General features: G+C 38.8%; 2 protein-coding genes across 4 annotated transcripts; one reads left to right on the top strand and one right to left on the bottom strand.

Annotated features, from left to right (window-relative positions):
- The first annotated feature begins 47 nt into the window (after window positions 1-47).
- Window positions 48-21977, top strand: LOC125916924 (calaxin-like). Of its 3 annotated transcripts, none has more exons than XM_049623177.1 (6): window positions 48-2247; window positions 11576-11731; window positions 11984-12088; window positions 13754-13905; window positions 17121-17225; window positions 21894-21977. In XM_049623177.1, exons 1-6 carry the CDS (start codon window positions 2100-2102, stop codon window positions 21930-21932), a joined length of 705 nt encoding a protein of 234 aa, XP_049479134.1. In that variant the 5' UTR covers window positions 48-2099; the 3' UTR covers window positions 21933-21977. The 3 variants fall into 3 exon arrangements, with proteins under 3 accessions (XP_049479134.1, XP_049479132.1, XP_049479135.1); XM_049623175.1 differs by lacking the exon at window positions 21894-21977 and adding an exon at window positions 19147-19241; XM_049623178.1 differs by lacking the exons at window positions 48-2247; window positions 21894-21977 and adding exons at window positions 6619-7580; window positions 19147-19241.
- Window positions 19708-26880, bottom strand: LOC125916921 (RNA-binding protein 48-like). Its single transcript, XM_049623169.1, has 5 exons — window positions 26663-26880; window positions 25821-26011; window positions 23752-23897; window positions 21717-22279; window positions 19708-19890 (listed from the first exon to the last, which is right to left on the bottom strand). The coding sequence occupies exons 1-5, from the start codon at window positions 26771-26773 to the stop codon at window positions 19804-19806; spliced, it is 1098 nt and encodes a 365-aa protein (XP_049479126.1). The 5' UTR covers window positions 26774-26880; the 3' UTR covers window positions 19708-19803.
- Window positions 26881-26979: the final 99 nt, after the last annotated feature.

Genomic DNA, 26979 nt, shown 5'->3' with positions numbered 1-26979 from the left:
ATTTTGGCATGACAAGAGGCTGAATAAATAGCTATTTTACTTAAAAATAGCTGTGTTCTTATCAGCTCCCTTTGAGTTGCAAGTAAAGTTATAAAGATTAAGAAACACTACTAGGGGTTCAATGGTAGGTGGATAAGACATATCCCCAAATTTTTAGCTGTAAAAATTATTTATTTCTTGGTAAACTTCCTTAAATTTTATGCTTAAAGCTTCATACTCTTTCCTAATAAAAGATATGTAGGGGCACCTGGGTGGCTCAGTCAGTTAAGCATCCAACTCTTGGTTTCGGCTCAGGTCATGATCTTGAAATTGTGAGATTGAGACCCATGTTAGGCTCTGTGCTGACAGCGCAGAGCCTGCTTGGGATTCTCTCTCTCCCTTCTCTTTCTGCCCTCTCTCTCTCTCAAATAAATAAACTTAAAGAAATAAATAAAAGATATGTATATGCTCTTGAGTACACAATAAGTTTTGAGGAACATTTTTTTATCTGAAAGGAAGTTTCTTAGAATGGTTGTTCAAGAAAATGCTAAAAGATAAGTTTATCAGTTTATTTGGTGATCAGTTTTGGTATGAGCACACTGGTCCAGAATGTGATGATTATATCAAATTAGAAAGCAACGGTTATTAGACCGAGGAATAAGGTGACCTGGCAGAAAAACTGTTCTTTCCAGGCTGTGTTGACTGTCTGTGAAACACCTTTTTCATTGCTTCTGTGATGGTAGCCTTAATAGTCTTCTTTCTAATAAGCTATGGGAAGAAAATTTGATAGAGTAATGTTATGTGCAAGTCCCTAACATTTCTTACTTCTTCTTTCCACCAAACCACCCTTTTTCTTGAATACTTTTATACCAGTTTTATAAACACAGGGCATGTTATGTGGATAATGATGCCAAGGTAACCGCAACAAAATTGATGAGTGTCTGAATCGAAAAATTGAATTTATACCAGTACTTCTCTGTCTGATTGTTTTGGATTCATTTGGTTGCCTTTAGTATATTTAGGTGTTTTATTTTAAATACCGTAAGATTGTTCTGAGTTGACTTTATCCAGAATATAGGTTCATATTCCTCCAGTCAAGGTGTGCTAAAAGCCTATTGCCTCATTTGCTTTCATTTCATAGAGAATAATAGACTAGCCTTGGAGAAACTGAGAACAGTTATTCTTCAGACTTAAGTGACAGGTTTCACACTTTTAAAACATTGCCAGTTTTCAACTTAATTCAGTGAACACAGTATTTCCTAAAGAAAAGTTTTGGGAGAGCTTTTGTGTTCCAGTTGTATTTGCATTATTTTACTTTTTTATAATTTGTTTTAATTTTTTTTGTAATCTCTATACCCAACATAGGGCTCAAACTCATGACCTCAAGATCAAGAATTGCACGCTCCTCCAGTCGAGCCAGCCAGGCGCCCTACATTTGCCTTATTTTAAAATTTACTTTATATTTTATTTAAAATTTGTAAGAATATTGTATTCTAAATTCTAAAATTCATTCTGGTACATTTTCTTGCCTTACTATAGTGAAAGCCAGTAAACAGACTAGGAAATGTTTGTTCCCTGTATTAGGATTTGACAGTAGAGTTAGAACAGTTATTTTGGCCAGCTTTGGCATAGTCACACCATGCTTTCTTACCAGTCAGTCAGGTATAAGTTGGAGGGGTACTAGTGGGGTTTTACATTTTTCTAGGAGCTCCCAGATTGAAGTCTCTCTTACGAGAAGATGCTTAAAGTTTTTTAAAGGAGGTTACGTAATCTTTGAAGGAGCTATTTATAGCCTAGAAAAATATGTCCACTTAAAAATAAGATCCTTATAATTTTATTTAGTTGTGTGTTCAGATAGGAAGGAAACATTTTCAACCATACAGTTTGTGCTGAGGAAATATAAATGACAATAATATCAAGTACCACTTTAAGTGGTGTTTAGCCCTAAAGAAAAGATAAATATAGGAATTGCTGTAATATTTCAGATCACAGTAACATTCATGGAATCATTGCATTTGTTTTGAGTGCTAACAACCGTTGTTGCATATTTTTGCAATCACTTGAGAACCTTCTGTGGTTGCTGGAACGTTGCCGCCGTCACATTCTGTTGGTATAGAGTAATGAACTATGGAATCAGTGACAATCCAAGACATGTAGGCTTGGAACTAGGCTATCTTAGAACTCTACAGTGTGTTGAAGCAACACTTGACATGGACCAGAAGACTCTGAAGAAACTGGTGGAATCCATTAGTAATACCGTCAAGAACTGTGAGTACTAACCAGACATCCAGCACTGCCTGAACATCTTTATTCAATCAAATAGAAACATTGATAGATACATTGGACATTAACAGGTTCTTTGTAACACCCAAAATAGAGTTCCTCTAATTTCTGTCTAATGTTTTGGCCATTTAAAAAAATAGATTATAAGGAATTTACAAGATCCCTGCATTACACTGAGAATATTTTAATCAGGTTCCTAAAATATATTTGTGTATGTGGAAAGAAGAATTTGAGAACTTATGTGACATATGTACTAAAGGATTATCTGCCAACCAGGGACTCGTTCTGTTAACAGTCTGAAATTTAATAAGAGATCTCAAACTCTAAAGGTTTACCTTGACCAATTCCCTGACACAAAACCCATAGAGGCAGAGGATTGATAGAGCTATAGAAGATATTTTAGTTGCTGAAGAAATAAGCATGGTACTTTGCACATAGCAAATGTTTATTAAAATTAATGTAACAGATTGGGGGAGGGGGGAATCCTTGTCCTGACAGACCTTAAAAAGTATCTTGTCTCACGGGCATGACAACAAGCAATCCTGACTGAGATCCATTTTGACAATGTCTTTAGACTTTGAGGAAATGACTTTTATTTCTGACACTAGTACAGCCTTGTTGTTGGGCACTTCCATTTTTCCTTGTGTGGTCTCAGTAGGTCTCAGTAGTACCACCCTAAGAATCTCGTTGGTAGACTTAATTCAGTTTTCTCTCATTCCAGTTATATTTTAAATGATCCTCAAGCACTTCTAGGGCCTGTTTTTGCAATCTTGCTGTTCTTCAACCCTTAAAATCCATCTAGCAGATTTAACCAAAGTTGAATGTAATATCTACTGTTATTTGCCGTTTTCTTTTTCTTTTATTTTTTGGAGATCGGTTTGCTTTCTTTTTAATTTTTTAAACATTTTTAATGTTTATTTTTAAAGATTTATTTATTTTTATGTTTTATTATTTTTGAGAGAGAGAGGGAGACATAGACTCCAAAGCAGGCTCCAGGTTCTGAGCTGTCAGCACAGAGCCCGACGCAGGGCTTAAGCCACCCAGGTGCCCCTTTAATGTTTATTTTTGAGAGAGAGAGTGTGAGTGGGGGAGGGCAGAGAGAAAGGGAGAGACAGAATCTGAAGCAGGCACCAGGCTCCCAGCTGTTAGCATAGAGCCTGACATGGGGCTCGAACCCATGAACTATGAGATCATGACCTGAGCTGTAGTTGGACACTTAACCAACTGAGCCGCCCAGGTGCCTCTGTGTTTTGTTTTGTTTTGTTTTTTTAATTTTTTTTTTACATTTATTTATTTTTGAGAAACAGACAAAGCGTGAGCGGGGGAGGGGCAGAGAGAGAAGGAGACACAGAATCTGAAGTAGGCACCAGGCTCTGAGCAAGCAGTCACCACATAGCCTGATGCGGGGCTCGACCCCACAAACTGAGATCATGACCTGAGCTGAAGTCGGACACTCAACTGACTGAGCCATTCAGGTGCCCCTATTTTTAATTTTAAGTTTATTTTGAGAGAGAGACAGCCGAGTGGGAGAGAGGAGAGAGAGAGAATCCCAACCAGGCCCCGCACTGCCAGCACAGAACCCAATGCGGGGCTTGAACCCACGAAGCCGTGAGCTCATGACCTGAGCCAAAACCTGGAGTTGGACACTTAACCGACTGAGCCACTCAGGTGCCCCTATTTGCTGTTTTCTTAACCTGAGTTTTAAACATTCAAAAGGAAATTTTGCATACTTTAAAAATCTAACTCCTCTCCCCATCCAAATGAAACTACTTTTAGCCAGCTACCCAAATGTGTGTTTAATACCATAATTTGTTATTTGAAAACAATTCTCTGAAAGTATAGGTAATATAAGTAAAGAATATGTAATACTAGATCAGGCCCGCTTCCCATACAGTCTCCTACAAAGAAGATACTGAATAGTATCTTTCAAAAGAGGAACGAGTTGCATTCCTTTTGCAGAATTTTGACACTAAATTAGGATCAAAAGTTCAGTGTAACCAGATTACTATTTTATACTGAGATTATTAACAACTCATGTTTATTAAGCTCTTCATTGGGGAAATGGTATGCTTAATGGTTTATCTTCATCTTTAAGTCTCAGGAAAAAAACCCAATGAGGTAGGTGAAATTTTCCACATTTTCAGATGAGGAAACCAAGTCTCAGATTGTCTAAAATGACAGTGAACTTTTCTGGTGGAGGCAGAGCTAGAACCCAGGTAAGTCTGATGCCAGAACATGCATTTCATCTTCATTTCTCGATGCAACTAATAAGCATTCTAGACTCTCATGGTCATTCTGTATAGTACTGTCCCATAGTGAATGCAAAATAAAAATTGTTGAATTCAGCTCAGTTCTTGGGTCCTTGAGTTGAAAAACCAGACTGGCCTCTCATGACTGGAACTTGGGTGTTTTTTTGTTGTTTTGAGATTTTGTTTTTAGTTTGTACACCCAACATGGGGCTCAAACTCACAACCCCGAGATCAAGAGTTATATGTTCTACTGACTCAGCCAGCCAGCCAGGTGCACCTAGAATTTGCTTCTCAATGGGTAGGACTGGGGAGAGCTAACAAATAGTAACCACCTTGGCCTTCCCTTCTCAGGAAGAGATTGTATTGGGGTGGCTGCATGGCTCAGTTGGTGGAATATGTGACTTGATCTCAGGGTCATGAGTTCGAGCCCCACACTGGGGGTAGAGTTTACTTAAAAAGACAAAAGGGATTGTCTTACTATTTCTCTTGGTGTACATAGATAGTTTTAGTTGTCATGTGCCAGAAAGTTGAGATGGCTTTTCTTGGGCTTTGCTTTAAAGTTTCTTAAGAGGGAGGCTTCATAATTTACTAGGCCTACATGTGCCACATGGCTTCTTGAGTCCAAACTACTAGATTGCGTGACTCTGATCCTCCACTATTTCCAGTGACCTCACGAAGAAAATTCATTACCTTACCAAGCAGCTGTTGATTTTTTTTCATACAGCTCTAGAATATAAAACATTGTAGAGCTGTATTCCAGTAGAGTAACCACTAGCAATGTGTGGCTATTTACTTAACATTTTTTTTAAGTAATCTCTACACCTAAAGTGGGGCTTGAACTCGTGACCCTGAGATGAAGAGTTGTCCCATGGTCTACCAACTGAGCCAGCCAGGTGCCCCATTTTTTAAAAAGTATGTGTGTGGCTATTTAAATGTAAATTAAAATTAAGTAGAGTTTTTTAAATCTTTAGTGGCAGTGGCAGATCATTACCTCAGGGCATAGTAAATGGCTTCATGTGTGTGCAACCTATGCGTTGTCATGGGGCCCCACGCTTAGTTTAATGCTCCACTAACACTTAAAATTAATGTTTTCAATGAGGGACCCATGTTTTCTTTGCATTGGACCCACAAGTTCTGTAGTTGATCTTGGCTGTATACCTCTTATTCATAGTATGGTAGGAGTATCTCCAGCATCAGAATCACCTAACGATGCTTACTGAAAATGTAGATTCCTGGATACCACCCTAGGCACATTTAAATATCTCTGCGAGTAGAGCCAATCATCCAGATTGTTCACTCCATTTATTCTTAGACACACTGAAGTATAGGGTTTCCTGATGAATCCCTAGTCTCTCCCAGGTGAAATTTCAGTTCTATCAACCTAATTGCAATCACAGCTTGATTAATAGTGAGTTAGGAATTGACCCAGTCTTATTCACACATATTGTTCAGCCATAATTTTTACACATATAGATTAAGAAATTTTTTTAAAGCTCAGTGAACAATTTTAAAACTTTCTAATAATTTCATGTTGTTTGATTCAAGTGATTATTTTGGCAGCTAGAGCTTACTTTGGATCCTGTCTCCTCCAGTATATTCCTTTACCTCATTTGTGTACAAGGAGTTATCATTTACTTAGCAAACATTTATGTGAGAGCCTACCATTGTGCTTGGCACTACTGGATACTGAGTAGATAATTGACATAAGAGTAAGAGATTTTTGTTATATGCCTTCCTAAAATGCAAATATTATGTGGATTTTTTTAATATGTATTTATTTTTGGGGCGCCTGGGTGGCTCAGTCAGTAAGCATCCGACTTCAGCTCAGGTCATGATCTCGCTGTTCATGAGTTTGAGCCCCGCATCGGGCTCTGTACTGACAGCTCAGAGCCTGGAGCCCCCTTCAGATTCCGTGTCTCCCTCTCTCTCTGCTCCTCCCCCACTCACACTCTGTCTCTCTCTCTCAAAAATAAACGAACATTTTTTTTTTAATGTTTATTTATTTTTGAGACACAGAGAGACAGAGCATGAACAGGGGAGGGTCAGAGAGAGAGGGAGACACAGAATCGGAAACAGGCTCCAGGCTCTGAGCTGTCAACAGAGAGCCCGATGCGGGGCTCGAACTCACGGACTGTGAGATCATGACCTGAGCTGAAGTCGGACGCTTAACTGACTGAGCCACCCAGGCGCCCCTAAACGAACATTTTAAAAAAATGTTTTTTAATTTATTTTGAAAGAGAATGGGGGAGGGACAGACAGAATCCCAAGCAGGCTCTGTATAGAGCCCAACAGGAGGCATGATCTCACAAATCGTGACATCATGACCTGAGCTGAAATTAAGAGTCACGTGCTTAACCAACTGAGCCACCCAGGCTCCCCTAAAATCCAAATACTTTGTGAACTGCATTTCTCTGATCCACTCCGACTAGAAGGAGGAAATAAGTTAAATCTAGTATGATTAGCCCTTATGAACTCATGAGCCCTGAGTGTTCGTGAGGTAAAAAATACAATTGATCATCTCTTCTGGGACTTAGCCCAGGACCACCTATAGACCCATTGGTCCAATATTTGGCTTTCACTTCATTTGTCACACATAACATGGGCCAATATGTATGCATATATAGGTAAGTATACATACATATTTTCCAGCTTTGTCTGCTGAGAGGGCTTGGAAATATTCCACTGTACCCATCCCAGCTCCTGGTTATGTATTGGGCTTAGAAATATTCATCTCCCAGTAGTAATAAGCACACCCAGTGCATAATCCTTGGTGTCTAAATACCAGTCTCCAATAAAAACAACCAGGATTCCTTGAAGAAATAGCCACACAGAGTGTAAAGGAAAACCTATGCTATGCCTTGTTTCTCTTTTACTGACACTACTGCTACACTTCTTGACACTTCCAGTCTCCAACTGTGTGGTTTTTTCAAGCAAGCAATTTTCTGTGACATCGGCCGGGTACCCTACAATTTCTCAGTTCTGACACTACCTGAGATGGCATCAGATCCTGTACGTTGAGTTCAATGCCACAAGACTGTCTCCCACTTCAGATGCCCATCACAAGTCCAGGTTGTTACCTGCATTTCAGACTAACTGGCTATAAATTTGAGGCCCAATTAATTTGCTAGAGCAGCTCATAGAACTGAGGAAAATTGTTTACTTAATAGATTACTGATTTATTATAGAAGGATACAGTTTTTGAAATACAAGGATACAATCAGGAGCAGACAGCAGAGATGCACAGGGCAAGGTATGTAGGAAGGGGCATGGAGCTTCCATTCCCTTTCCCAGGACTTTCATATGTTCACCATCCCAGAAGCTCCCTGAACACTTTGGGGGTCTTCATGGAGTTTTCATCACATAGGCACCATAGGTCATTAACTCAATATCCAGCCCCTCTGCACAATGGGGGATACAGCTGAAAGTTCCAAGCTTTTAATCATGGACTTTTAATCAAGTCTTTTTGGTGACTAGCTCCCAGCCAGGAGCCACCAGTAGTCGCCTCCTTAGAACAAAAGATTCCTATCACCCCTGATGTTCTAAGGGATTTAGGAGCTTTGTGTTGGGGGCCAGGGTCAATGACAAAATTGAACAAAAGATACTCATGCTGTTCACATCATTTAGGAAATCCCAAGAGTTTTGGGAGCTATGTGCCAGGAACCAGGGACAGAAACCAATATATATATATTATATATATTTTACCTCACACAGGGAAAATATAAGATTGGCCTGGCAAGTAGTGCCAGAAAGCGAAGAAGTGAAAAAGCCAATGGGGTTGTGTGATGTGAAACATACAAGAGCCAACTTGAAAGCTCCCAAGGGCCAAAACTGGAACAATTTGAGTAAGATGACAGGATTGTGATAAAATAAGTGTATGTGACCCCCCCCCCACACACACACCCTGACATAAATAATTGAGTAAATAGGGAAAAAAAGACCTCTTGCTTTCATGAAAATTCCAAGTAATAGTATAGATACTCCTTCCCAAGAAGTGGAATTACATTTTCCCTAAAAGATTGGCTTCCAAAGAATAGATTGTGGAAAGGATAAATAGCAACTACAGTGGAGAACCCGTAGACTAGCGTAATCAAGTGATCAAAGTTCTCAGCAGTTAACCTTGTATGTGTCCCCCTGACATGTGAGAAGAACAGCAATTTATCTCTAGAATTCACCCCCCAAACCCCTAACCACAGCTTATTATGCAAAAAAAAAAAAAAAAAAAAATTAGACAAACCCAAATTGAAGAATATTATGCAAAATGAAAAGTCAAGGTTGGGCCCTCTGGGTGGCTCAGGTTAAGCATCCAACTCTTGATTTCAGCTCAGGTCATAATGTCACGGTTTGTGGGGTTGAGCCCTTGTCCATGCTCAGCATGGAGTCTGCTTGGGATTCTTTGTTCCTCCCCTGCTCATGCCCTCTCAAAATAAATTAAAACTTAAAAAAAAAAAAAAAAGTCATGAAAGACTAAAAACTATCATAGATTGGAGGAGACATGCCAGCCAAATGTATCCTGGCTTGGATTCTGGAATCAAAAAAAGAGCATTAGTGGAAAAGTGGTAAGATCTGTAGTTTAGTTAATAATGTGCCGATGTTCGTGTATTCATTTTGATAATTGTACCACGGTTCTGTAAAGTTTTAACGGAGAAACAGTGAAGATTGGGAACTCTATCATCATTGCTTCTCTTGTGTAAATCTAAAGTTATCCCAAAATAAAGTTAAATAGCATGAGCCAGTGCCTAGCACCTCACAATTCTCATTACCCAAGATCTTTCAAATATCATTTACAATGGTTCCTGGACCGCATGAGTAAGGTCTTTAGCTGTAATGAAATGTGGGCTTACATGGATAAAACTCAGAAAAAATTACTACCTGCTGAAAATTGTGCCTAAAATCCTTGATAGCTGTGTTGGATGACTTGTTAATATTTGGCTCAGAGCAGCATCTGACTCTTAAAACCTCCCTTTCCTCAAGGAGGAAACTATTGTTGGTGCTAACGTTTGCACTCCCGATAATTCTCCATCAGAGTTAAGCAGGCTGACTTTCAGGCAAACATTAACATACTCTACACTTCATACAGCACATCCACATCTGAGCTTCCTCTTTCTCTGTATTTTTTATGAGAAAAAATTCTTTCCAAGTTTTTGTCCTCAGAGCAGCTGCAACCCCTTTAGTGACCTAGCCTTGAAAAGTTCACACTGCCTCATTTCCACTGAGCTCTACTGGTTGAAATGTCAGAAAATGCCTTCCCTGTTTCAAGTGAAGGAGACAGATCCCATCTCAGAGGAGTATCAAAGTCTTTGTAGAAAGAGCATATGGGATGGCATAGACTGTTAAAATTGTTTTGGGGAAGACACAACCTTGTCACATGTGGACTCATCATTCATAATGTGGTTTTGAGAATCTACTGCCAAAGTGACCCTCCTTAAGTGCAAATATGATCCGTTAACTTGCCAGCCAAAATTTTTCAGAAACTCCCCATTGTAAAGTCTAGTCTGCCATGTGGCCATACCAACCATCTGCAGCTAGCTTTCAGAACATACCTTCAAGCTGCCTCCTCTGGCAAGTGACCCCTCCTCCTTGGGACCTTTGTTAATTTCCTGCTACCTCCCCAGTTGATTATTCCTTCTTTTGGGTCACTGCCAAACACCATCAATCATAGTGCTTGCACTTTTTTTTTTTTTTTCTTATCTCTTAGCCAAAGTGTAACAACTTTGTGGGCAGAAACGGTGGTGTATTCACTGCCCGGTTCACAGGAGGCCTTCAATATAAATTCTTATTGGATGGGTAAAAATGAGCTTTTTGTCATATTTCTGAGCTTATAGTTACACTGTGTAGCCTGCTAAATGGAATCCCTTAATTCTCAGTCCTGATCAATGCATTAAAATCACCCTGCACTTCTTTAAAAATACCCTTTTCTAAGTCTGGACTGAAATCCAAGTGTGTGAATATTGAACATTTCTGTTTGAAAATTAGTCACCAAGTCCCACTGATTTTCTGCAACATCTCAAGCTCCCTCCCACTTTTTCAACCCTCAGGGCTTAGAAGAGTCAACTGAGGTCTTGTTTTTTAAAAGCTAATTCCTGGGTCTGATGTTAGTGATTCTGACTTGGTAAGTCAAATAAGGCTTGGGAATCTGCTTTTGAACAAACAAAGGGGAGGCTATGGATTTCTCTCATTCAGATGGTCCTGGACGGTCCATTAGAAACACGGCTCCAGTAAAATGTAGTTGATCCTTGAACAAAGTGTAGGATATAAGCACCAACCCCTGCAATACAGTTGAAAATCCATATACAACTTTTGACTCCCCAAAAGCTTACCTACCAATAGCCTACTGCTGACCTTACTGATAACATAAACAATCAATTAACCTATTTTGTATGTTTTATATATTATATACTGTATTCTTAAAGTAAGCTAAAAACTTTTAAGAAAATCATAAGAAAAATACATTTACAGTACTGCGCTATATTTATTTTTTATTGCATTTAAGTAGACCCACAGTTCAAACCTATGTGGTTCAAAAGTCAACTGTAAATGTTAATTTTCTGACTAGGCATTCAAGGCCCTCTGCCATCAGCCCGTCCTCTTCAATCTTGTTTTTTCACTTCTTCCTAACTTGCTGTGCTCCCAATAAAGCATGTTCAACTTCAACCACAATTCTACCTCTTTCCTTTACCCATATTATCTCTCCCTGGAATTCTCCATTTTACCACCCCCAACACATTCCTTCCTGTATAAATACAATGTATCCTTCCAAGTCTCTGTTCAAAGTCTACTCCCATGAAAATGACCTAACTCCTCTTTCCCACACTGATTTCTCTTTCTTCACATGTCTGTAGTAGTGAGCATTATGTTACATAATTTTTCATTTACATACCGTCTTACGAGTCTTCTGGTGACACCCACCTTAATTGCGTAAGCCCTTAAGTAACAAGTGATGTCATTCTGTTTTTAATCACTAGAGCATCTAGCATCATAGGAAAAAAATAGCTGCTTAGTAAAATATTTTTAATTGGAGTACTCATTAAGTCTAAGTTGTACTTATTTGTATTTTTATTTTACAGTCAAAAAAAGTGAAGTAGAATGTCTCGTAAGACTTTTTCACAGCTTGGTGGAAAGAGCTAATGTAAGACTTAATAACCTTGGGCTAGATCGTAATGCTTTTGGAGCAATCCTGCACAGCGTATTTGGAATGACTGACGATATGCTAATGAACAGGGGTAAGAGGCTTAAGAAATGGAAATGGGCCAAGCTGAGATGGCGATATATATGGTGTTAATAATTAATATGTGGCAAACATTTTTGTAATGACAAAATATATATATATACACACACACATACATTTCCAATAATTTTGACTCTTAAAGATGGCCAAAACCTTTTTTTCCTCTCAATTTGGGAAGAAGGTTTATATATTTGAATTATAAAATAGCTTTAAATTACAATATACTTCTATGGTCTTTTTCTTTCAGTATTTTTTGTGTTTGACAAAGACCACGATAACTGCATAAATGTGAAAGAGTGGGTTAAAGGATTATCAGTGTTTCTTCGAGGGACTTTTGAAGAAAAGCTGAAGTGTAAGATTTCTATATGTGATTACTGACTTAGTAATATACAGTGTCAATTTTGTATTTAGTGAATGCTTAAACAATTTTTAAAAATATAAAATCAATGTTCTCTATAGCAACCTTTCAAAAATAGTTTGTGACAGCTTTAAAAAAAAATCAAAACAGGGGCGCCTGGGTGGCTCAGTCGGTTAAGCAGCCGACTTCGGCTCAGGTCATGATCTCGCGGTCCGTGAGTTCGAGCCCCGCATCGGGCTCTGTGCTGACAGCTCAGAGCCTGGAGCCTGTTTTGGATTCTGTGTCTCCCTCTCTCTGACCCTCCCCCGTTCATGCTCTGTCTCTCTCTGTCTCAAAAATAAATAAACGTTAAAAAAAAATTTTTTTTAAAAAATCAAAACAAATGAAATGGGTGGTCTGTTTCTTGGGAGGTCCTTTAGACCTACACTTCCTTCACTGGTTCTGTCATGCCTAAATGTCACCAGGATGGGTCTTTGGGTCAAGTCCCAGGCGAAGACGAGCTAGTCAATGTCAGGGCTTGTGCCAACTCCGGGTTTCCCAGGCTGGCACTGGGCTCAGCAGGAAATGTGCCTTGATATCGGGCAGTGCATAAGTCACAGTGAAGACATTCCTCATCTCTTGAACAAAGAAAATAAATGTGAGGGATTGACACAAAACAAAATGAAATACACATTAACCACCAATATTCTAGTGTTAGAATTTGTGTAGATCAGTGAAGAGAGGAAAAGAGATTGAGGACAGAGAATGCCCACAGGAAGAATGGTTACAGAGAGAATTTCCTACAGGAAAGATATGTTAGTAATTCCAAAGACAAAAATCTTCCCATTCACAATTTTGCCTAGAAGTGAACAGCTCTGGCCTCACCTCACCTGTACCATTGTTGTGATGTGTATTTTCTATGTTTTATACCTCTGGGTCCAGGTTTTGGGGTGAGGAACCCAGGAAAGAGAATAGGAACAATTTTTTTAAGTTTATTTATTTAGAGAGAGAGAAAGAGAGAGTGCAGGAGGAGCAGAGAGAAAGGGAGAGAGAGAATCCCAAGCAGTCTCTGCACTGTCAGCACAGAGCCCAACATGGGGCCTAAACACACAAACCATCAGATCATGACCTGAGCCGAAACCAAGAGTTGGATGCTCAACCAAGTGAGCCACCCAGGCGCCCCAAGAATAGGAACAATTTTAAATGACAGTTTTCTAGGGAACAATTGCTTAAAGTGTCAAATTGCTTAGGAAAAGACTGCAGAATTCTGAGTAAGTAAACAAATCTTTATCCCTTGTTCTTCCACTTAAATTTGGATTTGGAATGTTGAAAAGAAGATCCCTAAAGTTAAACACACATTTTACTTATTTATTATTACTTATTTACTTATTATTTATACTTTTACTATGATTTCTTCTAACAGTTTCATGGTTTCAGGTTTCATAACATTTTTAAACTCTCAATTTCAAATTCCACATTCCAAGGAGTATTTAATCTTGTGCCAATAAGTATAAAAGGTGCTTTATTTTAAAATTCATCTGTCATATAGACCAATAATTGTAGGTTGTATAAATTGTTTTTATCTTTTTAAAAACTATATATTAAAATAACTTAAGGAGAAGACTAGTGATATTTTAACTGTTCTTATCCAAGTCTTTACATTTCTTGTGCTTTGGGCAGTCTGTTTTGAAGTTTACTATTTGAATGGTGATGGTTACATTTGTCGAGAAGAGATATTTGACATGTTAAAGAACAGTCTACACCAACAGTCATCTGAAGAAGAGAATGATGAAGGAATAAAAGAGTTGGTAGATATAACACTGAAAAAAATGGTAAGAATGAAAACCTATAAGCAGATATTGGGGAAAGCTAAAGACAAATAAATTATTTATTTCCCTTTATAATGAAAGTAACCTTTATGAGGACAGGAGATTTTGTTCTCTGCTCTATCCATTGCCTACAACAGTGCCTGGATGATAGTGGGTGCTCAATAAATACTTATGGAATGGCTGGGTGATTAAATGAATCACTACACAAAATATTAACTGTATTATTTTAAAATATTTTACTCAATGTGGGGGTTGGGAGGGAGTGGTGCAGCAGATTCAGTTTGTGTAAAATTGGATGCCACTCTAGTCTGTCTGCATGACCTTAGCCCTCCAATCCATCTAAACATTCGTTATAACAAAATAACATAATAATTAAAATAGCTGTCCCTTATAAAGTACTTAACTATATGCCAAGGGCCTTCATAGAACTTTAATATAGGAACTCATTTTACCCTCAAAACAACCCTATGCAGTAGAAATTACTATCTCTATTTTACAGATGAGAAAACAGAAATACTAATAGTTTTACCCAAAATCATGATAGAAAATGGGGTGCAGAATTCTTCTTTCAATGAAACAAAAAGTACCACTTTATTATGGACATAGTGATTTCTTCCCTTTTCTTACTATGCCCCTATCCTGGATACCAGTGAAAAGTTGTTAACTCTAAAGCATTCTGGACCCAGCTCATTTCCATTACTCTGGAGATGAGGAAAGAAATAGATGATGGGGGCTGCCAAGTCTTAGATTCAGCTAACACAGACTCCAGCATACCTTCTTCCTTCAGAAATACTCTCACTGGGGATGCCTGGGTGGCTCGGTCAGTTAAGCATCTGACTCTTGGTTTCAGCTCAGATCATGATCTCATGGGTTTTGTGGGTTCAAGCTCCACAAAATAGGGATTAAGAAATACTCTCACTAGCCACTGCTAGGGCTGAGGGTAGACTTCTTGAGAGACAGTATTTTCCCCAATTCCAAATTCACTCTTTTTTTGTTTAATTAAAAAAAATTTTTTTTAACATTTATTTATTTTTGAGAGATAGAACATGAACACAGGGGAGGGGCAGAAAGAGAGAAGGAGACACAGAATCTGAAGCAGACTCCAGGCTCTGAGCTGTCAGCACAGAGCTTGATGCGGGGGCTCGAACCCATGAACCATGAGATCATGACCTGAGCCAATGTCGGACACTTAACTGACTGAAACACCAAGACACCCCTTTAATTTTTTTTAATGTTTACTTATTTTTGAGAGAGAGGAGCATGCGCGCATGAGCGGGGTAGGGGCAGAGAGAGGGAAACACAGGATTCTAAGCAGCCTCCAGGCTCTGAGCTATAGCACCGAGCCCGACGCAGGGCTCAAACCCACAAACTGCGAGATCATGACCTCAGCAGAAGTTGGACACTTAATCTACTGAGCCACCCAGGCATCCCTCTTCTTTTTTTAAAGGACATGTTATGGAGTGAAATTTTTCCTTTTTTAATTTTTATTTATTTTTGAGAGAGAGAGAGACAAAGCATGAGCGGGGAAGGGGCAGAGAGAGAGGAAGATACAGAATCTGAAGTAGGCTCCAGGCTCTGAGCTGTAAGCACAGAGCCTGACATGGGGCTCAAACTCATGAACCATGAGATCATAACCTGAGCCAAAGTTGGACGCTTAACTGAGCCACCCAGGTGCCCCTGGAGTGAATTTTTTTCTGGTAATTACTCAAACCTTTCTCTAAGTTAGACTCTCAGCAACCCTGAGTTATGCTCAGAAGTGAAAAAACAAGGACGCATCAAATCAAACCCAAACTGAATTAAGCAGTTAAAGCATTTATAATCTACGTATATGGTCCCCTGCCCCTCCCGTGATTTAATCCCCCACAGTCCCTGTCATTAATGCTCCACTCCAGGCAGGTCTGTCTTCTTCCTGACTTACATCGCCTCATGTGGTCAGACTTCAGTTTGGGCCATTCTTCTGCATTTCCACCCCAGACCTCTTCAGCTACCTAAAAGTCCTCTCAATCATCCTTAAAGGCCTCCCAGTAGTCTGCAAGCATCTTCTTATGATTCTAGTCCATCTTGAACTGTTACTGCTCTAACTCCCAGTGCCTTGCTCCTTAAGTGAGTAACTTCACTTTTATCCTTTTTACATGATGAGCTCTCAAGTCAGAGATCCTTTGAGGAACAAATTCTACTACTAAAAATTAAGTTTGAAAATCTTTGCCCTATGGCACTGATTTTATCACAAATGTAGCACTATGTGTCCTCTTTTTGTTTTACTCCCCAGTTACAGTATAAATCCTTTAGAGACACGACCATATTTTATATATTTAAGGTAACTCAGGTGTCTTAGTCTGCTTGGACTGCCATAACAAAATACCAGACTGGGTGACTTAGACAATAGGAATTTGTTTCTCAAAATCCTGAGACTGGGGAGTGCCTGGCTGGCTCAGTTGGTGGAATGTGTGACTCTTTATCTCAGGGTTGTAAGTTTGAGCCCCTGTTGGGTGTAGAGATTACTTAAAAATAAAGTCTGCCTGAGTGGCTCAGTCAGCTGAATGTCCAACTTTGGCTCAGGCCATGATCTCGTGATTTGTGAGTTCAAGCCCCGCGCTGGACTCTGTGCTGATGGCTCAGAGCCTGGAGCCTGCTTCGGATCCTGTGTCTCCCTCTCTTTCTGCCCCTCACCCATTCACACTCTGCCTCTCTCTCAAAAATAATTTAAAAATATTAAAAATGAAATAAAATAAATAAAATCTTAAAAAAAATCCTGAGACTGGGAAGTCCAAGATCAAGGTGCCAGTCAATTTGCTTCCATAGTGAGGGTGCTCTTCCTTGCTTGCAGACAGCCACCACCTCAATGTGTCCTCACATGGAAGAGAGAGGGAGCTCTGGTCTCTACTTACAGAGATGCTAATTATATCATGGGGGGGTCCACCTTCAATACCTCATCTAAACCTAATTACCTCCCAAAGACACCTCCCAAATCATCACATTGGGGGCTTTAACATTGGATTTAGAGGCAAGAGGGACACAAATTTTCAACCTATAATAACAGGTATTCTAAACAGACTTCCAGGAATAAAGTAAGTAGCCTTGATAAATAAGTACCTTTTGATTTATGTAAGTAGTGCCCACAGAAATGTAAACTAATAGTTTTACTTGGCAAAGAGTTATTTTCCATGCAAAATTAAAAACTACCCTATCATTTATCAAGAACTCATCTTCCTCTCTAGGATTATGACAACGATGGCAAGATCTCTTTTGCAGACTTTGAAAAAGCAGTTAGAGAAGAGAGACTTTTGTTGGAGGTATTTGGACCGTGTTTACCAGAAGCAAAGGTACAGTGCCAATAGCTCAAAGTGGTTAAGAGCAAAGTTTTTAAGGGATCAGACAGTAATACCTGGACACTCACCTCTGTAGGGACTTTAGCCCACAGCTGAAGTTCAGGCAACCATGACGATCTCAGCTCCATCCCCACGTTTTGGGAATCAACAATAGTGAGGATTCTATTCAACAGACTTTTTGAGCTTGCAGCCTCTTTAGCTATACACAATTCCTGATTTCTTGTATGTTAATATTTTCCCAAAGAAAACTAGAGTCTATTGGCAGGCTTAAGGGATAGAACATTGAATAGTGTACTCAGCAAGTACCCACCATAACTGCCAGGACAAAATTCGATCTCTTTCAACCCAAATGTTGCCAAACCATGAGAATAATTATTAAAAATCTTGAATACATTTAAAGTACTTTATAGTATTGTGCTTAGCAAGGTTTTTCATGTATGAATTTGACAAGTTTTCTGAGCCAGAAGAGCCAGCCTAATAATTTGACACATTAAAATTTCCTTTAATTCTTCCTTTGAAGAAGAAAAGTAGAAACTTTTTAATTCTCTGCAGTGATCTAGATGGCGATTTTATGCACAAACTTGCATGTTAAGTTCTCCTATGCTATCTTCGGCTCATTTCTCTAACTTGTCCCACTGTAGTTTATTCCTGGAAATAAATAGTAAAATGCAGTGTGTGAAAGGCACACTTCTCATTTTGAGACTGATGGAGGAAGCCACATAGAATGGACTGGATTGGAGCAACTACTTAGGTCAGATGGAACACCAACAGATCTCCAGTTGCTCCCAGAACTCAGTAGCCCAGTTACTGAGAACCTTGCTACTCACCAGCAGCAATGGTGTCACCTAAGAACCTGGGGAAAATGGGGAATCTCAGGCCCCAACCCAAACCAACTGACTCAATTGTTGTTGTTGTTGTTGTTGTTGTTTCTATGATGCTTGACACAGCAAAGGTTACTTCCACTCATCTTGATCAAATATTGTGCATGTTGGTGGGGATGGGGAGGCATGCTGGCTTCCATGTGGTCACTGGAAAGATCTTGCAAAGTCCTGAGAAGATCAGGAATCCATTCAACAAAACTGAACCCACTGAGCAGCTCCTCCTTTTAAGGCTGTCAGATAATTTTTTTTTTTCAGTTGTGGTAAAATACATCTAACACAAAATTTACCCATCTTAACCAATTGTAAACATACAGTTCAGTGATGTTAAGTACATTCACAATGTTGTACAACCAATCTCCAGACTGCTTTCCATCTTGGAAAACTGTAAACCGTTCTGCATTCCCATAACCCACCAGCTTCTGGCCACCACTATCAGAATCTACATTTTAATAAGACCCTGAGGTAGAAATTCATAGCACCTTAAAGTCAGAAGCATGTTGTAGACAGTAACTTGCTCTTTCCAATTCTATGCTTGGGTCTCTAACGTGTCTTTTACCTGGGAGTTCAGCAGAAAAAAATAATTACCTTACAAGGAAGTAAGGCCAAACCCCTTGCCTCCAGCTTCTTTTAATACCATCTACCATTTGGTGCCATCCCAGCAAGTTTGAATCAGGTCATAACTGATGATGAACCTTCTTAACCGGTATGTTCAAATTCAATCCATTAGGTAAGAGGCCTTTAGGTATATAGAGAAAAGAAAAACAGACAGTTTGGTATGGGCCTTCTCAAGTTATTTTTAGCAGTTAAAAAAAAAAAAAAGGACACAGCTTGAACATACTCGTTCCAGTTTCCAATTTTGTAGTCTGATAGGACAAACAATGTAGGTATGCTAAATGTACGGGTTAGCAGTCTAGGATTGACAAATACAGATTTGTTTCTGCCATAGATAAGCAAATTCTTCTTAGAGACTAACTAAAGAATATAGGCTCCTAATTTCAGCTTTGTTCTAATAGTTTAACTTTTTTACTTTACAGAATTGTATTGATTTTGAAGCCCTGGCATTCAGACACATCCTGAATTCTAGTTTTTGAATGTGAAACACTTAATACTTGTATTAAAATCAGAAACAAATCCTGGTTGCCTGTCTTTATTTGCATTGTAAAATTTTTATCTTTTGTTCATTTAATTTACATATAACTATTGCAAAGTGAGAAGTAATAATAGAAAAACACTTTCTGTAATATTAAGTAATGATAAACTACTTTTGTTTTTTAAGTTAGCCAACGACCTTGGCCCCTGTGGGAAATACTTTCACAACCCTCTTTTCTCCTGCTTCCTCAACCAGAGAAGTTGGAAACCTAAAACATTCACCATTCCAGACCTTCCCAGTTAGGAACAGCCATGAGCCCAGTTCTAGCCAATAAAATGTAACCAAAGTCACTGGATGGAGCTTCTGGAAAACTTTAATTTTTTTTTTTTTTTTTAAGGAACATATTTGGCTGACATGTATTCTGTGAATGATAAGCTAATTTTAAAAGATGAACCTTTATTAGATACAATAGCTTGAATGGTATCACAAAGAGGAGTGCACTAAAAAATACCAGCAGTAAAATCTCTTAAAGAATTAAAATGATAGGCTAAAAAATAAAAGATAAATAGTCCCTTAGAAAATATAATTTGCTGCTGGCAATCTATATTCTTCTTCTTTGTTTTAACGGACGACTTGTATGTACATCTTCCAGCTTGTCTTCTGGAGGTTTTGGCGTAGATGAAATTACCTAGTTTAAAAAAAAGAGAACCACCAAAACTTAGTTTTTATAGTACAAGAATAAATAAACTATTAGGAGAGGTAGGAGATACATCTAGTAGTTCAATTCTTGCTGTCACATTTAAGGCAGTTAGCCCAATTTCAGGTTACAGCCTATGGTCTACGCACAAAGTTTTCTCTCCAAACACTGATGGGAGTAAAATTTCTAAAGCCATTTAACAAGAAAAAAAAAAACTTGAGGGGATAAGAGTAAACATATATTCTACTTTAACAATCCTTTATAGATGTGAAGTCACTTGCTATTTTATAGACACAGACAGAGATCTCCATTCTGTGTAACCTGAAACACTGATAACATTTGATGTATTTACAGACTTGGAGGCTTGACCGGGGCGGGGGGGGGGGGGGGGGTATGAAAAATTGGAGAGATAAGTAGAAAATGGTATAATCCTCAATTTCCTAGGGAAGTGAAACCAAACACATCATTGGAAAAAGAGTTGACAATGAGTTAAAGCAGAGTAAGACAGTCTTCACTTAACATGTAAAATTATTAGAAACTGTGTAAGTTGTATTCAGTATTTCTCCATTTTGTTGTTCTATTGTCTCCTTACTTAGGATTTGGACCTAACAACTTTTTTCTTGAAAATGTAGTCATTTCTGGCTGAGGGAGCTATGTATCCGCATCTATGCCTCAGTTCAACTGTATCTGAAGGAAGAAAAGGGCCAGCACAAACTCAAACATTTAAAAAGAGACTTAAGCATGGAAATTGTGTTCACAGACTTTTAATATTATAACATAAGCCCTCATCCTTAATCAGATAGTAATTTTCAGGTAAAAACATATACATAAAATAAATGAAGCTACCTTAGATTCCCTTAATCACATTGTAAAATACATTTACAACTGCGTGAAAAGCACTTTCTGAACCTCCAGAGTTAAAGTTTAAAAGAAGGTTCTTTTCCCTCAGTTTGATTTACAAAAGGCTTACCCCACAAAAAGCTATCTTTCAAAAGCTAACTCAAACGTTAGCTTTCTTTTATTTGTGCTTAGAAAATGGAAAATGATTATGTAAATATGTAAAAAAATTAGTACTTAATTAGGACAGTTGAGTTGTAATCTAAGAAGTTTACATTTTGAAATGCAGACCTTAGGGCCTAGTCTTTAGAATAATCTCACCTCATTCTATGGCTATCTTTATCAAAGAAGCAAAAACCATTCTGATGTAATTTGTAAGAACACTGAACTTGAGAAAAAGTTTTCCTTCAACACAATAATTCTGTACTTTGACTCATAACAGAACCATTTGGGGAGCTTTAAAAAGAGAGGGCCTGGGCTCCACTCTCACAGATTGATCTCACGGACTGAAACCACTGCTTTTATGTTTTATATCTAGAATGACATAGAATATGTTCTGTTCATTTTTTTAATGTTTATTCTTGAGACAGAGAGAACAACTGGGAGAGGAGCAGAGAGAAGGGGACAGAGGATCCAAAGCAGGCTCCTTGCTGACAGCAGAGAGCCTGATGCAGGGCTCAAACTCATGTACCAAGAGTTCATGACCTGAGCTGAAATCAAGAGTCAAATGGTTAATTGACTGAGCCACCCGGGTGCCCCTGTTCTGCTCACTGTTTAAAGCAAAGGCTAATGATACCAAAGCACATACTTTTCTGTTCGTCAGATTCAGTTAATTCAACAGGAACTGTAGAAAAACACATCAAAAAACTGAAAACAAAAAAAAATTAATGACAATACTTTAGTTGCCACAAATCTCCATTTAGTTGTTAGCCCTATAACCAAATGGTCTCTTAAAACAGTTTTTTTAAAAATGATCTTACCTCTTTAAGTTTATTCCGAATTAAATTTGCTGTCGTGTTCAACGAGTCATCGTGCATATCCACTTTGGGTAAGTCTGGTAACAGAGGCCCAATCATAACCTCAGTACTACTCGTGCTTGTTCCAAGAAAAGTTCCAATTTTACGATCATCTTCTCTTCTCCTTTTCCGCTCCTGCAGTTGTGTTGTCCTAGGCATAAATCTGTCAACTGCCTCTGAAGAAGTAATAGCCTGTGCGCCAGGGCAGGCCGATGAATTTTTAAACGGTTTCACCCGTATTTTCTGCAAAGAGTCACTGTGCATACAATGCTCCAATGTTTCTTCATGGTTTCTACCATCCTGAGAGAAGTTTGATGCCCTGTCCATATGCTCCCCTGATGAACATGTACATTTCGAGGAAAAATAACATAAAGGCAATTCACAAGAATAAGGAAGACAAGGATCTGAGTTGCCAGTAGAAGTGTTCAAAGTGGCTGCACATCCAGAGGTCTCTGAATGGAAGTCCTGTCTAAAATCTTGTGTGTTTTTAAGCTCCGTAACCAGTTTCTTCTTTGTCACGTAATGATCTTTATGTTACAATTTAAAAGATGAGAGAAGAGGAAAAAAATGGTTCGTTTACTGTTTTCATTATTCAGAAATGTGTGATTTTAAAAACAAACACTACTTTAAAATGTTAACAAATGCTACCCTGAAAATTTTTTTTTCTTGAGCAGGTAATACATTCATGTGTTTAAAAAGCATAAAGGGTATATTAGTGTCATGCTTCACGCTTTCTTTACCCCCTATATGCCTGGTTTCCACCCTCCGCCCATAAGTAATCCCATTCTTACTTTCTTATTTATCTGTCCAGTATGTCTTACTTTTCTTCCCCCTGCCTACTCCTCTTTTTTCCCCCATAATAGCCATTTCTCTGCACCTTTGTGTTTTCCACTTAATTGTAGATCTTAGAGATTTTTTTTCCTAGGTCATTACATAGAATGCTCCTTTTTTTACAGCTTTGGAGCATTCTACTACATGAATGTATCATGCTGCTTAGTTGGTTTGTTAGTTTTTAAAGGAGGCAACAGGCTGGACCCATATTTTGTAATTTTATTTGGCACACAAACATAAGTTCTCCTGGAGCTATTCACATATCCCACAGGTTAAAAGTTCATTGTCTACAAGTGATCAGGGACTCTCAACAGCTCTCTTGCCAAATTTTCAGGTAAGTTTTCCAAGAGTCTTCCTACCTTCTATCTCTCTTCACCTCTGCCACCTGCCCTTTCCCTAATCACTCATTATATTCAATAGGTGTCTGCAAAATGACTTTGTCCTTCAACTAAAGGGTAGATATTTAGTAATGTGGATTTCCAGTACTATTCAGATTTCAGACCACACACATTATTTCAGTCTAATTCTGAGTACTCTGTTCCTACAGTCCATGTACCAAAGCCCATGGCTTCATTCCAGGCACCTAGAATTTGTGTCTAGGAAAACTCAGTTGGGCATATGGGACACCTGGCCAGCTGCTGGTCAAAAGTGGAACTTTTCCACAATTAGCAGTTTTAGATTAGCAGTTGGTAACTGGTCTGCAAATCATAATTGTTTCTCATTGCCTTTAGGTCAAACCTTAATTCCGCAGCCTGTGACACAATGCCCTTCATGATTCAGTTCCTGTCCTCTTCTCTAATCTTCCCTCTCACTGCAATCCCTGTGTTGCGGTTATCCTGTACTATTCATAGTTCCTTCAAACGCATACTGCTCATTTATTCCTCTGGACCTTTAAACTTTCTACCTGGCCTACCTTTCCATCTCTTCCTCTTGCCTCCTGAGTAATGTCTACTCCTTCAAAACTCAGCCACCTCTCTCATCCTATAGGAAGGCTTCCACAAACCAACATCTCTCCCTTTCCAGCCCATATTCCATAAGAGTGCTGCAGAGTTCTTAAATATTGTGATCATTTATTTGCCTCTCTTCGCACCAGACTGGGAGCTCCATGATGATATACCTAGCAGAGTGCCTTACACGTTGAAGGTGTTTAGTAACAGGCTTTCCATACCTTTATTTTTAGTAGTTCTTGCTATATAAGCCTTCCTCTCCTGTAATTTTTTTCTAGTTTCTTCAACTGTTTCAAATTCTGGAGCATAGCACACGTGAAGCAGTCCACCAAAGAAACTCTGTTCATCCATTTTTCTCTTGGCTGTCCTAAACAGAAATACATGATAGCATGGTTTATTAATCTTGACTTACTTAGGATGATAGCTGAACTAGGATTCAGTGCATTGATCTAAACAGTAAAGTTCAGCTTTTGTTATGTGTATATACTTCCTATGGGTTGGGAATTAAGATGTTCTCCTTATGGATGGTATTGATTCTACTGATGTAGGGAATACTCTTAGAACTCTCTATAGTGCTAACAGGTTTTGAGCTAAGTCATCCACACATATCCAGACCCCCTTTAACCAACTTAGGATCCCCAGCAGTTAACCTGAGGTACACAATCTATGGTCATGAAATACAGATTTCTCTGTGTTAATTAAATGGCCCTTAAGAGTTAGCTCATACCCAGTTTAGTCTTCACCACAGTTTTGTTCCTATAATGGGATTCGTATATAAAAATTAATAATATTATAATTATAAAATCTTCAGTAATTGAGTAAATGCTGAATATATAACTAATCAATGACAAAGTCAAAGAATGGTATTCCACAAATATTTATTAAACATTTATGACTGGCCAGGCATTATACTACAATAAATATTTAAGTACTTCTGTGCCCAGGGATAATGATAAAAATACTGAGATTTTTCATGCACCAGGCAGTGCCTGAAATGCTTCACCTGAATTAATACTTCATAAAAACCCTATGATGAAACTGAGGCCTAGGAAGATTTATAACTTAGCCATGCTCACATTGGTTTGTAGAGCTATAATTCGAATCAAGATATTGAACTTCACATAATGTACTATGTGCTATGGGAGGTGCAAAAGTTCTAGCAAATATGATTCCCTGACCATGAAGAGCAGGCTAGGGGAAAGTGATTAGGGGAAGTGAGATTACATATAAGAGCAAACTGAGAATAATATACAACCACATAAAATCAAGTGCTTTTGTGGCAGGCTGCAAGTGCTATTTGTAGTACAGAAAGAAAATATGAATGATGGGGCTCCTGGCTGGCTTAGCTGGGTAGAGCATGCAACATTTGATCTTGGGGTTGTAAGTTTGAGCCCCATGTTGGGTATAGAGATTACTTAAAATCTTTAAAAAATATAATAAAGAAACTATGAATGGCAACAGCCAAAGAAGGATGAGTCTTGGAGCAAATTAGTGACAAGAATGGGGTCAACATAAAACTAGATAAGGCATTTCATACTTCAGCCTTATCGGAGCAGAATTTATGTTAAAGAGAAGACTGGAGGGGCGCCTGGGTGGCTCAGTTGGTTGAGCGTCCGACTTTGGCTCGGGTCATGATCTCACAGCTTGTGAGTTCGAGCCCCGCGTCGGGCTCTGGGCTGACAGCTCGGAGCCCGGAGCCTGCTTCGGATTCTGCATCTCCCTCTCTCTCTCTGACCCGTCCCCGCTCACACTCTGTCTCTCTCTCTCTCTCAAAAGTAAATAAATGTTAAAAAAAAAAAAAAAAGAGAAGACTGGAAAAAATGGGGTCAATTCACATAGATGCATAACAATAAGAACTTCAATACCTAACGTTTACTGCATTCTGAACAGGGCACTTAGCCCTTTACATAGGTTATCTCATTATCCTCACACAACTTCAGTGAATAGGTCCTTTTACCATACAGATTTTACAGAATAGAAAAAAACCAGGCTTACTGAAGTTAAACAACTTGTCCAAAGTCATGATGTTAGTAAGCAGTGGAGCTCAAAAACTTAACTCCAAACCCATTTTTTATCTACCACAATACACGACAGAAGATTCTTAAGCATGGGAATGACACAATGTGAATAGTGTTTTGATAAGGCTAACGCTTAAGACTAGAGTAAGACCAGAGTAATACGGGCAATGTTAGGTTATTGGGTAATTCAGGTATAAACGAGGGAAAACCAGGGCCAAAATGATAGCAATGGGGATGGGGGAGACAAAACTTATGCTTAACTTGCAAATTACCTTGCACTTTGTAGATTCATAAATTTAATAAGATAAACTTCTGTAAAGTCGTCTGCTGGGTATTCATCTAGAGCATTATATTGTTCAATTGCACCATACAAAGCAAAACGCTCAACTAATTCCTTCATCGCTCCCACTGCAGGAACTCCTTGTATTAACAAGTACCGAGATTCCAAATTGATTGTATATACCTAAAAGAAATGCAAACACATAAAAATATACTTCCCCAAAAAGCCTAGGACAAAACTATTTTTAAAAACTGCTCTAGGGTTAATGAGTACACTTATCATGAAGAATACTGAGTAATATACAGAATTGCTGAATCACTATATTGCCCACCTGAAACTAACAACACTGTATATTACTTACACTGGAATTTAAAGTAAAAAAGCTTAAAAAAAAAAAAAGCCTCTGAAAACAAAAAACATTCTGTTCAACCTGTCTGTAGAAAAAATAAAAAGTAAATTCACCCCACGAGAATCTAACTAAAGAATAAATTTTCTTCAATCGACATGTTTTCCAGAAGTTGGCTTGGGAGAAGTTACTACAAAGAGAGAACAAATATTCATTGAGTGCTTACCACGCACCACGCACTATTGTAAACATGAAAGACGCAATGACTAACACAAAGCACTGTGTTTGCGGAGCTGACGTTCTAGCAGTTGACCGAAGGGTTCTTGAGAATCTTTCGTAACTTGAGTACCAGAGATTCTCATATCCATCTCCAATGAGTGACGGATAGGATCGCAGCCTTTCAAACCTTTATTTACATATGCTGGGATGTGGAATCACAGTGAAAATAAAACTCTCAAGGACAAAGGATGAAACCGAAATCACTTTACCTTGACAGCACGAGGCCGTCGCCCCTCCCGATACTTGGCCCGCGTGTCGCATACAGTCCTCTGGACATGGTGATCAAATACACCTCCAAGCTCCCCGCCACTACCCGCCATCTTGACGGCTTGGCCCCTTGCGAAAACGACAACATCCGTCTCGTCGCACTCCCGCTCACCCAATAAGAGGGGGAGATAGGTCAAGGCGTGCCACGATTGGCTGGAGAATCGATAGCGTCGGGCATCGTTTCCTGTGAGTGTGACTTCGGTGAACGAGATGCCGCCCTCCAGCGGACTGGCGGAGAGGCCTCGGAGAGTTGGAGGAG

Source organism: Panthera uncia, unplaced genomic scaffold (genome assembly GCF_023721935.1).
Source record: "Panthera uncia isolate 11264 unplaced genomic scaffold, Puncia_PCG_1.0 HiC_scaffold_1320, whole genome shotgun sequence".
NCBI classification, from domain to species: Eukaryota; Metazoa; Chordata; class Mammalia; order Carnivora; family Felidae; genus Panthera; species Panthera uncia.
The sequence above is the reverse complement of the archived record's forward strand: the minus strand, read 5'-3'. Positions and strand labels throughout refer to the sequence as shown.